The following is a 16,428-nucleotide window of genomic DNA, read 5'->3' as shown; positions in this document are numbered from 1 at the left end:
TACTCTAGATGAAACCTGGAGTACTAGTTTCTACCTGGGATCTTTCTAACTCACTCTTAATGTAGTGTTTCTGGAAAGTTCTTCATGGGGGGAAAAAGAAAACCAGCCAATGAAATTAGAAGCTTGGAATGGGAGGTCTGTGGGTTTTCTACTCTCATAAATCGCCTGCAAAACACACGTGGCTGTTGAAGGGGTGTGTTGGGGGGAAATTCCCCTGGCAGAGCAGCACCACATGTTCCTGCTTGTCCATGTGCTCTGTGCAGCTGGGCAGTGGATCACATAACACAGTCAGTGCCAGCTGGCCGTCACTGGAGGGCCCCAAAACTGTAAATAGAATGGGCAAAAAATACCTCCCAGAGGCACAGCACTACCTGTGGGAGCAGCAGTGCTTGAGCCAGCTGCCCGAGCATTGTAGTCAAGGGCACTTGACAGGTGGCCCAGGCTCTTGGCCACAATCTTGTGCCCAGAGCCTGGATCTCTGCCAGAGTGGTTAAGAGGTCACTGAGGGTGGCCTGGGGGCCTGGGGGAGGCTGAGGAAGGGCTGTGCCCTGCAGAAATAAGGGAAGGCTCCTCGTAAGGTGCTCAGCATAATTTGGGCTCCAAAATGGCCTTGGCTGGCATTGCACTGAAACATCATTCTGGGCTCACATTTGGTGTGTGCACAGCTAAGATTTTACTGTTGTTTTGTTAACAATAGTAATTAGTTTAATTCCTTTGTTCTACCAGTCTTTCTTTAATTGAGAAAAGTCTGGACTGCATGGTCAAGCTCTTGTACAATCCACGTCCAGCTTTTCCAATACCTGCACTCTTTTGTGGTGCTGTGCTCACCCTTCCCAGATGTGATGTCCCATCCCATGTGGTGTCCCGAAGCTCCTGCTGTGTTTCCACATTGTCCATCTTCCTCCCTGTCTCTGGTTAGCCCAGGCAATGCCTGCCCAAGGGGATCCCCTAAGAAATGAGGGCATTATAGGGCCAACCAGCAAAGATATCTGGTTGTGGGAGGTGTGACCTTGAGAGACCACCCCTGGAAGGTTCATCAGCAGGAGAACATGGAGAAGAAATTTTTTGGCAGGCAGGATGAGAGTCAAGGGAAGATCAGGTTAGATGTGGCCCAAAATACATTGCCTAGACATGTGCACCTTTTCCCAAAGGTGATGAGGATGCATCATTGTAGTCCAATCATCCATTGCTCAGTGTTCTGACAAGTTCTCGTTTTATGAAAATGTACAGAGATAAAAAACTCCAACTTGGGAAAACTATGGCATTTTACATATAAATCTGTTTTATTCTGAGTGAAATTTAACTGTAATGATCTTAATGATTTATGTAAAGTGAAATATTAGGTTTTCCTTTTTCTTTCTCTTTTAGCCCTGGTCTCACACAGGCATATTAATGATTATTTGTCAAAGTCACACTGTTTGCTTACAAGGTACGAAGGCTTTTTAGACACTATAATGACAGCTTTTGATTCACTTGATAATATTTAGAATAAGCCATAAAAGCCAATCTCTGAACGAACAGACCGCTTTTATTGGCTTTTAGTGCTATTACTGCTATCATAAGTGGTAAATTGGCCTAATGCAAGTAATACTGCTGTGTCATACTGTAAAAACCACTGCTGAGTTTTTATATTTTATTTATTTTTCATGAAAAAATTTCAAGGCATGGGGACTGTACTATCCTTCTACAAGTATTGGTGATTCCCTCCAAGGCAGAGCTGAGGAAGTTTCCACTGCTGTTTGGAATTCCTTTGCTCAGTGCTTACATTTTCTGATGGAACAGGGCTGATCATAAAGTTGGGGACCAGGAGTGTGAGTGCAGTGAATATCTTCCTGAAGCTCGTGGGTTATTTATTTATTTAAATCATAAATAAACTAAGAAAAGAAAGAAAGATTGCTTAGCTGGAAGCTGAATTGGATATAGTTCAAATACTTTGTGCTAGATTTTATTTGCCTCGTTTTATATTAGCAATAGTATTTTTTTAAATAGTAAGCACTTAAAATACCTGCTGACAATAGATTTGGTCACCACGTCATCTAGCCAGAATGACTACCAGGTGCCATAATTGCTTTTTCTTATGATTCTCTTGGCTTTCTTCCCCTAATCTCATCATCTCTTATATTGTTTTACCCACTCCTGGAATATAAGCATGGACTTCAGAGCTTCAAAATTAATCTACAACTTCTTTTTCTTTTAATGAGGAAATTCAATTTTTTAGTATTTAAATGAGAGAAATGGTTGAGGAAGTGAAACTGAAGAGACTTGAGTTGACTTTTGAGTTTCCATTCTTTTATTTTCCCTCTTCTTCCCCTTTTCCTGTGAACTTTCATAGTGGATACTTTTTAGTGGTTCTTGGTTTGGCAGAGAAAAGTGTAGTGGTTTTAAATTTAGGTAAAACTTGAATATTCTGACGGCAAATAAAACTTCATCATGGTGTATTGTGTGGTTATTAAACAACTAGTCTAGTGACAGAGGATTCTGTGTAACAATCACCAACTTAACTTGGATGCATGCTTGAAATAATTATTCATATTCAATAGGCTGTAGGAACAGGAAGAATCATATTTCAATTTAAATTCTGGCATCCAAGCATTTGGGGATACATGAAAGCATTTTGGCACAAGTTTTAGTTGCCATGGGCATGTAACTAAACACAATTTTTAGTGCTAAAAGGGTTTAACTTCCATATAAGACAATTATATTTACAAAGATTACAAAGCAGAAGGTTCTCTAAATCTGATGTGTGAGCTTTCTTCAGTTGAAAGATACTGATTTGACCTGTATCTTACTCTGAAGAACTCAAGTCATCTTATTTTCCCTAAATTTACTACTTCCCTTAAATTGCAGGTGCAGTGATATAAGCAAAGAGTATTCCTAGTTGCATCCCTGCTGCATGCAGTATCATCTTCTTTCATTTGAAGCTGTTTTTAGACATATTTCAGCAAGAAGAACGAAATCTGTCAGTAATCAGTTCTCTCATGTCTCAACAATAACATGGCAATGTTTGTTTTTTGTAGAGCACAGCAGTGAGTGGTGCATCTCCTTCTCTATATCTGGAGCCCAATGATGTATTTAGGGAGAAGTTTTTCTTCCTGGGCATATTTCTGTGCTGTGTGTATTCATTTATATGAGAGAGAAGACAACATTATCATGTTTAACTGCTGCAATCATAAGCACATTAAGTAGACAGATAATAAACAATCCATCTGAATTTATGATTAAGTTAATTGTGTCTGTGTTTTTCTAATGTGTTTATTCAGATTAAAGACTGAAATTAGAATGAGACTCTATAATCAAGAGACCCTAAGAGGCTGACTCTTATAAAATAAAAATTAATTTAGTTTAGGGGTATAACAAAGATCTCTGCAACACTGAAATATCACTTAGGGGGTAAAGAGGCCTTGTGCAATTCTCTTCAAAAAATTAATCTCAGGAGTAGTAGGAGTTATTAAGGAACTCAGCTGACACTGAGGGCTTCAGCACCTCATTTTTGCGTGTGCCCCTCTGTCCAGCAGGCAGCAGACTCCCAGGTTCAACCTTCTATAGAGTGCACACAGAGGGTCAGGCAGCTGGGACCAATAAGCTGAGGGGATAGGTGAGGAAACAAGGAATTAAAGTTGGATGAGGTGTTGAATCTCAAAGATTTTCCACTTTGTACTGATAGCTGAATATTCTCCCTGGCAGGAGTTGGAGCCCATCTCCTGCCCTTCACTCAGGTGTCCTTCCCTCTGTCCCTCTGGAACAACGAGCTTTAAGTGGTCACTCCAGACAGAGCCCCTTGGGAATCTTCAAACCATGATGTTACAGAGAGTGTCTGGTAGCTGGGGAAGAGAGTCTTCTTCTGGAAGGAGAGAATTTGAGTATTCTCATATGTTCATGTGCTCTGAGCCCAGATCTGAAGTCCCAGATCTAATCACCAAGCTGTTCTGAGAAGGAGTTTGTGTCCAGGATTTTATTACTGGTCATTTAGAGCAGTCACTTTTAATGTCTCTTTCCACTTGGACTTCATTCTAAATACTTATTCAAAAAATAGATGGAAAATAATTCTGTTGAATCTCAGCTTAAAAGAAATGTTTAAACTAATTTCACTTCTGATCTTTTTTCCTGTAATATCTTTCAAAAGCAATAGACCACCAGCCTGTCCAGTATTTAGCCCATCCACAGAGCACTTTGTCTTGAGTACTTGGAGGCAGTTGTATTTTAAAGAATGATTGGAAATCTTCAGTCAGATGAGGGGAGGTCTATTTTTTTTTATAACCTAATTATATTTAATCTGAATATTTCATTGAACTGCTCCAATAACAAGAATTTTGCTATACCTCTGTGTGACTGTGGCTGTCAGTTTGGCTCCACATACCAGTGTGTAATCTCCCAAGCCTATAAAACACTTCCTGAAAGCTGGCTCTGAATAATCCATGGTTATTCTGCCTTCTAACTCAAAGTAAATCAGTCCTGCATAGTTTTTGTTGTGATGTTGCACTGCCTCAGATCTAGCAGACCAGTTTGGCATTTGACCCTTCCCTCAATGAACTGAGGTGGTAAAATGAGCCATGGCTTTGTTCCTCCTGCTGCAGTGATACCACGAGATGATTAGTGGTATCTATTCTTAAACATATTGGGACAAATCAGATTTTTTTGCAAGCCAGTGCAGCTCTGTTACTTTAATGGAATTATTCATCTCTTTGACACTGACCCTTAGGCTAAGATTTTCCACGCACCAGTTTGCCATCTTAAGTAGGAAGTGCTGTGAAGGCCCTTGGACATTTGAGTTCTGCTTTAATGTTTATGTTGCTGAGATACTCAACAACTAAAGAGTGTCTGTAGTGTTATTTCATGTTTTGTTCTACTAACACAATGATGGGCAAAATTCTGAATATTTTGCCCAAGTACAGCAAAGAAGAGAATTAGTCTGGAAAACTTCCAGTAGTGAATGAAAAAATACATTCAGATCTTCCCCAGCACTGGCAGTTGAATGAAATAAACTTTTCCTTTGTAGAACAAATTTACTTCAGGCAATCAAACCTAAACAAACATTCACGTATATTTTTATAATAGATATCCAGGATATCCACACATAGGACTGTGACATCAAACCTTAAAAACTTTGACACTGTCACCCAGAGAAATATCCCTGTCTGCACTGTACATCCAAAGTCTGACATCTTCAGGGATCTTCCTGCTCAAAGGTCAAGGCCCCCTCAGTTTATAACATTGTAATTAGGAGTGGTGAGCTGGGACCATTGCAGATTTCATATACTCCCTCTCCATTGGAAGAGTCTTTAAATCTGCTGTTTTACAACTTAAAGGAAGGGTTGTCTTCATTAATTCATTTGGTCATAGTCCTGAAGCTGACAAGGCATCTTCCAGGAATTTGAGCCCCGTGGGATCCTTCTCATCAGTTTTTAAATGCTCTCCCTTTTGTGTGTGTGTGTGTGGTGTTCTTATCTGGAAACAGTCTGCTTGGATTAGAACATTCATCTGAGAAGCATTTGGCATTTTCTGTAACATGAAACTGAGAAGTCTTTCTTTGCTATCAGTCTTCTATAAAGCTTTTCAATGCAATGACTTAATTCAGCCTGAAAGAAGAGAGTGAAAAAAGCTTCTGGACCCAAGTCAGCAAAATTCAGGAAACAAGTGTCCAAGCTTGTATATAAAATTGCATTCACTGACTTGTGAAATTTTAGGAAGAAATTCTAAAAATGTCATTTAACTCCCTAAATGAAGGGATGCAAGTCAGATCAAAACACTCTGCTGAGAATAGTCTCAGCAAAAGTACAAGCCTTGTACTTTTATTCCAATCCTCCCAAACCAGGGATAAAACTGGGAGGTTGTAAAGACTGGGAAATTCCCTGAGTGTCTCCAGGACAATTTCACTTCTGCAATACCAGTCTCGTGGCATTGTGTCCTTCTCACTTTATCAATGCTTGTAAAAGTCTCTTCACACCCCTGGGTAAATGGGAGAGGAGCGCTCTTGGAAAAAGGCATTTTTGAATGCTGCCATATAGAAAGGTTTTTCTCTTATCCCAGGACCAGGCTGTGGGAAGTTTTGGTGAAGTCAAGGATAGTCTGCTCCTGTGTTGGGATGTACCATGAAGAATTGTGGCCCAATGGGATTAATACTGGAATAAGTTATAATTTGAATAATGTCACTACAGCCAGGTCTATGATATAAGTAAATCTCTCTTTTCATATGAAATGTAGTTCTTTTAAGGGGTGAAATATAATCCTGAACAGAGGCTCTATTTACCACTTAAGCCTTATTTTATGGTTTAAGTGCTGACCTTGCACTGACCCTCGGTACTGGGCTGAATTTTACCCTACAGTGAAAATCTGCTGGCTAGAGCAGTGGATTAAAGAAATTGGGGCTAGACTTTTTACTATTTGCAAGACAATGAAAACAGGCTTATTTTAGACAAAAATGTTTCTGATTTACGAGAATTTTAGTGCAAAAAAGGGCTATTTTGGAGAAAGTCTTGAGATTAGACTTTCAGTTATATTTTTGGCAAGAGAGCAAGGAAGCCATTTCATTAACTTTTCACTGGAAGTTATATATGGGAGGGCATTTGTGTACACAGCTGGGCAGCATAAAACAGGAGGGCTTTGTGTGAAAATATCCTGAAATGAAATTTCATTTCTATGTGACTTGGATCTGCATTCCTGGGCTGCCGTGGCCAGTTTGGGATGAAACCATGGGAGGGCAGTGTGAGGCCCTCAAACGTTTGTTGTTGTTTTTTTTTTCCCCTTGGGTTTGCAATGGATGCAGAAACAGTGAACAGACCACTGTGGTCCCTGTGCAGAATCAGTGTCACCTTTTATAGCTTTATGTCCGTCAGATAAAGCTCCTGCCTGCTCCCACGTGTCCATATGGCTGCAATCATCGAGGGGTACCATGAGATTCGTTTGTAAGGAGCTCCAAAAGCCACATGCTGAGGCTGGTGTGAATTTAACTCAGCTTTGACCTCCCTCCTTTCCCAGCAGATGGCTGCTAATCTGGCACTAAATCACTGCCATGGTGGAAGGAGCTGGCCCATGTGGAAGAGGCAGGGATGTGGCTGTGCTGGGAAAGGTGGGACCATCCCAGAGTCAGCTCCTGGGAGTGCTGCTCACTCCTGAGTGCTGCCTTTCTGGAGGCATGTCTTGTGTAGCTTCCAGAGTTTACAGGACCCTCCCATGGCCATATTTGGTTATGGACCCAGAGATTCTTCTCGTTTGGGGTGTGATGATCTGCTTCTTGCTCATCGAATCACAGAATCATGGAATGGTTTGGGTGGGAAGGGACCTCTAAGGTCATCCAGTTCTATCCTCTGCCATGGGCAGGGACATATTTCACTATCCCAGGCTGCTCCAAGCCCTGTCCAACCTGGTCTTGGACACTCCCAGGGATCCAGGGGCAGCCACAGCTGCTCTGGGTAACATGTGCTAGGGCCTCCCACCCTCACAGGGAATAATTTCTTCCTAACAACTAATTCTAATTTTAATATCTCCTCTATTTTTTTTTAAAACACTTCCCACTTTTCCTGACACTCTCTCTCCGTGGAATCTTGTGAGTGCATGAAGCAGGTGGGGATGCAAGGCCTTGCTGGGGACATTTCTCAAATATTATCTTCAAGTTATATTGGCTGTTCTTTATTTATATGTGTCATATCCTAGGCACTGTCATTTACGTTATTTTGTGCGTGTCAGGGCAAAATGTGCATAACTGGGGATAGCACATGCACTGAGGATTCCTGCACTGAGAATTCCTGCTCCACTTTTTTATGGCAGATAACTTCTGAAGTGCTTCTTTGCTAATGAACCTGTGTCACTCTGCCCTGATGTTTTGTAAGCACTGACACGCTGATCTCTGTATCTCCATCCAAAACCAACTGCCAGCTCCAGCAGCTCCCATCTTCTTCCCGTGGGAGGAAGAAAACACCAAAAACTCTCTCCACTCCTACAAAATAGGAGCCATTGTCTGGTTTTGCTGCTATATCCCAGACTTTCCTTGGGTTGGTTCAGGCCAGTGTTAAGGTCAGACAAGCAGAACTGCCTTTTCTCCATGCTCATTCATACAGATTCTGGTTGATTTGCATGTGATGGTCTGATGCATCCCCTCCAAATGCAGGGTTTCTCATCTGTTGTGTGATCTTTAGAAATAAATAGTCCTGAAGAATATTCCATACTGTCAGGATACATTGCTGGTGTATATATTCCTTATCCTGAGACATCTTGGAAAAGGACTGTAAACATTTCCTTATCATTGTTTTCACTTTCAGCCCTGGGAGTCTTTCATGATACCCACATCTAGACTTCAGTGCTAAATGCCTCAAGAGACAGAAATCTCTTAGGAATTTTTGAAGTGAAAGCTAACCGAGGAAACACATTTAACACTCTTCTCCCCTGTTTACATTTTGATTGCTCTTTTGTTATGGTTCTACATTCTGCAGGGGCTGTAGAGGACCCTTCACCAGAAAAAGGCTTGTAGTACAAGAAAAAAAAAAAAAAGAAAAAAAAGATAAGTTTGTCCTTTTAAAAAAATACAGACCAAGGCCATGATTATGTACATGTTTCTGTCCCAGACTGTGCTGACTTGTGCAACATCTTTGTCCCTGTGTCATCTTTAACTGCTGTCGGTTCCCTGGTGCACCCGTGGCAGGGGTGTGAGGGCACATCAGTGAGTAAAAATGACTTATTTAGAGGCACAGCCATGAGCTGAACTGTCTATTCTCTTCCTGCTGATAAGATACAACCCTAGATGCCCAGCCTACTCTTTTTCTGTAATGCTTCTGACAAGGCTGGTCTGGTTTCTGTTTTGCTTTGAGAAAGTTCTCCCTCAGAATGAGGCTTTGATTTCTGCTCTTAGAGGGTTCAAGACAGGAGTAAATTATCTTCTCCCAAGAAAAAAGTAGAAGATAAATAACTGGCAGCCAGATCAACCCTCCTCCCGCCCCGATTAAATTTTCTAATGCTGAAAGAAAACAAAAATTTATAGATAACTTATTTTGCTGTTGACCCACTGTACAACCAGTCCATGAGCTTTTACTTTGCAAAGCATTAGGAAAAACTGAAGTCTAGGAAAGACACTAAAACCACAGCCTAGTTGTTTATTTCTGATACTATGTGGTTCATGATTGTTTCTTTTAGAAGGAACAAATAATCAATACAAAACCATGAATAAAAATAACTTTTCTTTAACACTGGATGCTAAAAGAACATATAGTCTTCTTACTGTGCCTGATGGAAACAGTACAAGTCTGTTCTCCACAATTCTTTGTTTATTGGAATGCCTGAAATCTATACATGAGGTATTTTTAAAACATTTAAACATAGAAGTTAAGCTTCTGCTCCAGACAATTTGTTTCACCATATTCTAAATTCCCAGTGCATACCACAGAAGTGCTTAAAGCAAAGAAACAACAACAAAATTTTTTTTAAAAAACAAACTTCAGCTTAAGATAAAATAATTTCCATAAACTTATATCAAGGAAAATTTGCTTCCCTCATGAGACACATTCAGTTATTGACTCAGCTGCTGTAGAAGGTTTTCAAGGCCCAATTCTGCTCAGTGGCACTTTGGAAAGAAGTGCCAACAGTCAACACTTGGCTCTTTCTGAGAGATTGTGGCTCCTCCAAGCACAGAACAATCAAAACGTTGCTAATGATTCTGAAACTCTGCATGGGGTCTCTCCTTTGGAACTGGAGAAATAAAACCTTGTGAAGTAGTGTCACTAAATGAAATGAGCTCAGGTAGCCTACAGCTGTGAGGGATGTACCTGGCTCCTGGAGGGGGTCTGGACCAGAGGCTAAATAACAATATGTGACTCTCAGGGCCCTGCCATCAGTCTTACCTTGTTCAGAGACACGTTAAAGTCCTTTGGGCTTTTATATTCCTTTGTAAAATTGCAAATCACTTGTGTTCTACTCTCAAGCGACGGAATAAATACTGAATTCAGTTGCATGTTTGCTGTTTGCTCACTCCCATCCCTCTCTGAGACACTCAAACTACAGTTTCTGCTTGCTAAGTTGTTGTGGAAGTGAACTGACCCTTGCAAGCAGAGGACTTTGGGTGTCCAGTCAGGTCAAGTCTGCATCCTGGCCAGTGAGCCCTGCTGCAGTGGGAGCTTTTCATTCTGTACAAATGCTGCATCCACATGGGAGGCTGCAAGGCAGGGACACTAATTCAGGCCTGCTTTGCTGCAAACTCCTTTTCAGCTAAAAGATCTAACTCACAACTATTGGCATGAGCTTAAAATAGTGATGCACGTCTTAGAGATGACATAACACTGGCTAAAAATGTGCCTTTTGCCCAATACCCCCATAGCTGGTGTTTTCAAAACATGAGGTCACTTGTTGAGTCTTCCCAAAATAATTTCTTTTAGGATTAGGATACAACTGTTTTCATTAAAGACCATGATTTGCACCCAGTCATGGACATTTAATTTCTTGAAATTTAATTTTTTGAAAGCCCACTCTTGGAACATCTATTTAATTCAAATCTTACTTATCTGTAACAAGAAACAATAAAGGGATTCTGCTACGACCAACAAATTTGCATAAAGATGTAATAAGCTATGTTATAACTTGGCAAATCAAATTTTTTTTTCAGAAAGAGATTTATCCTAATAACCTTCCTTCTTTATGTTTAGAAACAATAAGGAAATTGTTACTTTTTTTTTTTTTAAATAGATTAACAAATAGAATTCAGTATTTGAAATACAACTATTTATTTCAAATTAGTTACTGGAAGCCCTTTCTTTTACAGACTTTAAACCTGAAAGGTCCCCATACTTGTGACTTCTCAATGTTTGAGGGTCTATGTTTCTGTACATCCAAAGCGCTGACAACTGATGTTACTTTATTTCAAGATAAAACATTGCCAAATCCAAAGATTCAAGCTTAATCTTTACTCATGTTTGAGAAAATTAGTATTAATAATATTTAATAATACTAATCCAATTAGTTTTGATCACTAAAATTTTTCATCAGAAATAAGATGATCATCCATACTTATAGTTCAGGTTTAACAAAACTTTCTTAGGAATGCAAGGACATTAGAAAAACGAGCTTTCAGGTTACTTTAAAATTTGGTAATTTAGGCCTTTCTGTACCAAAAGAGATTGTATGTGCATATGGCACAGAAGTCAAGTGATAGAATTTTTATGGCAGAAATTTCAGACCATATTCAATCCATTTGTTTAAATATTTTTTTAAGAAAAAGAGAAATGTCTGAACACAAGCCAGTAACTAATAACTCAAAGTAGCTTACCTTTTTTCAGCCAAGAAATATTTTGCTTGTCATGTTCAAAACTTTCAGCTGCTTTGATTTTTACCTTGTCTGTCTTGTCCTCTGACATCTGTGGGAGGGAAAAGAATTTGGGGATGTCAAGTTCTCTTAAAGAAAGTTTGACAGAGAAAGATGTTCTCTGTTTAGGTTCCTGCCATAATAAATTGTGCATACCTACACAGACACTTTTTTCCCCTGCAGATTATTGATACTACATAATATCTGAACCATTGAATTTATGTTCTGTCCCTAAATGCTTTATCAATATTACATGGCTGCTGTTTGCAAAGGGATGCTTTTTTAATGTAACTATAAATTACACTATGAAATAAATTATAAGCTCAAAGCATGGTGGTAATAGATAAACATATAATACATAGAATAGGTACGGTCAGGCTGAGGAGGAGGCATCCAGGGCTGCCTCTTTATTGTGGCTCAAAGTTGCTGCAAAGCCTGCTGTCAGAGAGCTATAATTATATAAATAGTAATAAATATTTATAAAGGCAACTTGAACAAACTGTACCCCCCTCCAAAAAAAAAGAAAAAAATTCTTTACTACCATTTGCACCAATTTATTTCCTGTAAAGTGAAAAATCCCGACCAAGTCCCGGTACCTGAGGGCATTATGTGCACAGCCCCTGCACTGTGGCTCACTGCTAGCAATAAGATTAGGCAGCCTTGGGCTTCCCCTCACTGCTCTCTATTGCCACTGAATGCAGTCAGCTGAAGCATTTCTCTGTTTTTACCTGTATCTCCCACCCGGGGCAGGCAGCAGCAGGGTTCAGGCGCCGAGGAGAGGAGCTTTTGGCCGAGTCCCTCGCTGGGTGTTGGTGTCCAGCATTCCCACACACGGCAAACAGAAAGGATGAGCAGTGCACTCTCTGCCTGCCTGCTGTGTGGTGCCAGATTTGTCTTACTGCCAGCATCAGCCAACTTACTGCTGAGGGTTTGGTGTTTCTTTTTTTTTTTTTTTTTTTCCCCCACCACCACCACGTTGTTGTTCGCATGAACTTCTAGAGCTGGGGAGGGTAGGGAAGGAGGAGGGTTATCAGCATCCCAGCACTGGTGAAGTGATAAAAAAAAAAAAAAATTTAAATATCAGAAGATTTTCAAATAGAAAAAAAATTGGTTTGGAAATCTTATTACTGCAGTTCATAACCCGTAACTGTGAGAGGAGGAAGAAAATAGAAAGGGAACCAGGAAATTAATAGCAACAAATCAGATAAATGTGCCATGGTTTTAGCTAAATATAAGTTAAGATCCTGAAGGATGTAGAAATTAGACGCTAAATATCTATTTACAGCTGTCACTTTGGCAAAGGAATGATCTCAGCCCGTGGGGAGCTGTGACCCTCCCCAGCTCAGGAAGGTGAAGGGCAGCTCAGCCCTTCCCTCCAGTGCCACTGGGCTCAGTGATCCCTGCTGGGGACAGCACAAGGGGACAGGGGACCACCTGGGTGGGCTATGCCAGGCCTCGAAGGCACAAAGTTCAGTTTGCTACTTGGTTTTAAAAATTCTCTTGCCAAAGTTACCAGAAATATTGTTCAAGTGATAGTAGGAGTAGGGTGACGCCTAAAGAGAACAAGGTTTTAGGGTGCTCAGGCATTTTGCCTTTTCATATAGGACAGAAAAGTCACTCTGCTTCCTGGAACTGAATTTTGAAAGGGTTGGTTGTGGAGTAGGTGCAGAATTACTCATTTATCATACTTTTTAAGTGATATTTACAAAATTTCAAGCAGCATTTGTCACCAGATACTATAATCCAGGATTCCAGTGCTTAAGTGTGGCCAATAAATAATAACATATTCCCTTTGTTATGACAATTATCTTCCTCTATTCTCCCATCACATGTCATTCTTGCTAGAAAAAAATGTTTTCTTTCTTTTTTTTAAATCTCCTTTGCCAACCTGACTGAGATTCTTCTACAATCTTTAGCTAATTGTGAACTGCATGCTAAGTGCCTACTTACCTCTCCAAATTGCAATGATTAGTCTTGCATGGTTTGAAAACCTATTTTAGGAAGGATCCCTTCAGAAGGATACTTCACAGGGGGGAAACTCTAGGGGTAGTATTTTAAGGTCTTTTTTCCATTCTCCTTGGATGCAGCTTTGAGAATCATGTATTTACAATTGCGGTTCTGTTCTCCCAGAAACATCTATTTTTCCATGTTGTTGTAGCTGCAGTGTTTTAAATTTATCAGTGGTGCTGGCTCTTCAGTTGGATTTGTCAGGCTGTGGAGCTCCTGGTGGGTCCTAATAAAATCATCTGGGCTCCACACAGAGCAGTCTGAACCTCTTTGGTTGTAACTTGGATCTGGTGCCACTCTGCACTTCAGAAGCCACTGTTTAAAATGAAGATATGATGGGCTGTTTCCAAACTAAACTAGAGTGAAAGTTCTCTAATTCAACTGGCACATCCTCACTGTTTTTCTAGAGGTTTGGTCAAAATCCTAACGCCTTTCCCAAAGAAAGTAAAGCAGATGAGGAGAAAGCCCTTCTAAAACCACAGGCCTGAAAACTGCTGTGGCTTGGGATATCAGCCCCTGAAGTCTTGTCCTTCAGGGGTTTTGTCACTTAAACTCTCTTTGAAGGCAGCAGGAGCCAGGATTGAGCCAGGAATGTGTGCATCAGTGGCGCTTGAAGGCAGCCCATTGCTGGATGTATCCCCCAGACCATGGCAATACCAATTTGACAACACCTAGCAAACACAGACCTGACTGTTCCTGGGGGTTTATACCTTTGGATTTGAGCTCCAACAAAGGTAATGCAGATCAGTGCTCTGAGGTGTTCTCTGCACCTGCTGTCCTGCAGGACCCCCACCTTATAAACCTACAGAAGTTACTGAACATGAAATAACCCACCAGTGAGTTAAGAAAACACTAAATAACTTTCTTGCTCTTTGTATTCTCCATTACTGATATTCAATTAGTGGTCCTAAGGTTTTCAGTCCAGGAATATCAAATGCAACCTTTCATAATCTTGATCAGCTCCAGTTTTATACTGAGACATTTTCCTGTGCACTATTTTTTGCTTCATTTAATTAAGTTATTTTGGATAAACGCATCAATATTTCTGTTTCCTAATCAATCTTAAAGTAGTTAGAGGAAAGACAACCTTGCCATACATCCTCAGTAATGCCAGGCTTTGCAAAGGAAGAAAAAAACATTAGGAGAGAAGGTTATTAAAATATTGAGTAAACTTGTTTCTGCTAAAGCTGTAATTGAATTTTTAGAGCCCTGGCCCATTTTAAACACCGAACTTTAGTTTATGGTTTGATAATTCATTTCACTTTCATTTTATAGGTTTTATTTTATAGCTACTAAATATCTATGGGCCATCCCATGTTCATTTTTCTTCCAGGTTGTGAAATAGGGTATTTAAATGGAGGATTAAAAATAAAAATCATAATGCCAAAATAGATGTGGTATCAATCAGTTCCCAGATAAATGTACTGTATCAAGTGCTTGTTAAGATTCAAGAGTATATTTTTCTGGTCTGCTCAACTGGGACTGCAGTGAAGTCTTTGCAGAGTTGAAGAATAGGAAACTTCAATTGGTTGCAATAACCACCAAAGCAGAGGAAAAATCTCACTGTTGGTTCATCAAAGCTGTTGAGGTTTCCTGAATGTTAAGGTCAGGGGTCCAGTCCTGGATCCTGTCCTGAGTACAAGGGAGGATGTGCAGCCATAGTGAGGAGAGGTTTTGGTTATATCTATGAATACAGCATTTAAAATATTTAATTTCGCTACCTAAAATTACTTTTTACTGGAGGCTATGAACTGTGTGCCTAAAAGTTGAATTTTCCAGTGTGAATTTTCCACAGCTTAGCATTAAATTAAGGAGTTACTTCTTTCTTGCACAATCCAGGTAAAATATAGCCACTTGTCCACTGGCAAGTGGCGCTCTGTAGCTTTGGAATGCCCCACACTGCAGTAAATGCAGTTTATCTAAAAAAAAAAAAAAAAAAAAGTATGATGGAACGATGTCTTTGCTCCCTTTTACACCCTGGGGTGATCATTTCCAATAATAAAGTGAGTATAATGTGATGTGCCCTGTCAAAGTTAAGGAATCTCTTCTTGATCATGCATCTGTAGGTAGAATATTAAGTCACGGGAACACGATATACAGCCAAATTATCCTGGTGATTTCATGTAAAATGCATGGTTTTTTAGCCAAACCATCATGTCCTGTGAGTGCTTCAAATGCAAAACAGGCTGTTTAGAGAGACTACCTCAAACTGGCACTGACAAATGATCTATATGCTGCAGAGACCCAGAGCAGTACAAAGACAAGATTTTACTCCTCATCACTCTGCCTTGTAGACACTCCAGATAATTTTTCAATAATTCTGTGTCCTGCAAGAGGAGACACAGGGCTTTATTTCACTTTTCTACTCTGTGCCACTGTAGGTCAATGAAAGTCTGGGAATGTGTTTAGGCTGGAGGGTAGAATAAAACCTTGAAAAGGGTTTCAAAGATGGTTAATATAGAGGTCACTAATACCATGGAGTGAAATTAAGAATGGTCCATATTTCCACTGAGCAGAAAGGAAAAGAGAGAGACTGCACATCTTCTGTTGTTGGTATCTGTGTGAAAAAGTGACAACTGGGACACTGCTAGGAAAAGAGGATGAAGCTCCAGTGTGAAATAAATTTGAAGATGAGTGTGGTGCTGGGATGGGGAAGGCAGAGAGACCCAGTCACTGGCCCTGGAGCCATGAAAGCTGTGTCCAAGCTGAGAGAGGGTCTCTGAATGTAGCAGTGGCCTGGGCCATTTTCTCTCCTACCAGTCAAAATTCAAGCCCAGAGTTTTTAAAGAGTTTGTAGTAACACACAATGTGTGCCTCTGTACATCCTGGCCTGTAGCAGGAAATCCTCCCATTCTGTGTGGTGTTTTGGGCCACGTTCTCCATGACCTCTGTGTCTCTTGTCTTTACAGATCCCTCTGCTTTGCCCTGTCATTTGAGTGGAAAGTATTTTCAACCCAAAAGGTTTCCAAAACGTGGGTATATAGAGTGTTGTGGGGTGATTAGATGTTTTAGAGGCTCAGTTTGGAGCATTTGGAAAGGCAGAGTAAACAGGCCCCTCATGTCTCTTGACCTGGAGGGATCCATCCCTGCTACAGGAGACTTCTGGACAAATAATTGAAAGCTTCTTGGGAATTACAGCA

General features: G+C 40.3%; 1 protein-coding gene across 1 annotated transcript in view; it reads right to left on the bottom strand.

Moving 5' to 3' along the window:
* MDFIC2 (MyoD family inhibitor domain containing 2) overlaps nt 1-12,137 on the bottom strand; it is a 44,415-nt gene extending 32,278 nt beyond the window's left edge. Inside the window, exons 1-2 of the mRNA XM_066327065.1 lie at nt 12,010-12,137; nt 11,246-11,333 (exon numbers count right to left, since the gene is read on the bottom strand). Of these exons, the coding sequence (XP_066183162.1) occupies nt 11,246-11,333 (88 nt within the window). The 5' untranslated portion in view covers nt 12,010-12,137. The remainder of the gene's footprint in view (nt 1-11,245; nt 11,334-12,009) is intronic.
* Nucleotides 12,138-16,428: the final 4,291 nt, after the last annotated feature.

Source organism: Sylvia atricapilla, chromosome 11, assembly GCF_009819655.1.
Source record: "Sylvia atricapilla isolate bSylAtr1 chromosome 11, bSylAtr1.pri, whole genome shotgun sequence".
Classification (NCBI taxonomy): Eukaryota; Metazoa; Chordata; class Aves; order Passeriformes; family Sylviidae; genus Sylvia; species Sylvia atricapilla.
The sequence above is the reverse complement of the archived record's forward strand: the minus strand, read 5'-3'. Positions and strand labels throughout refer to the sequence as shown.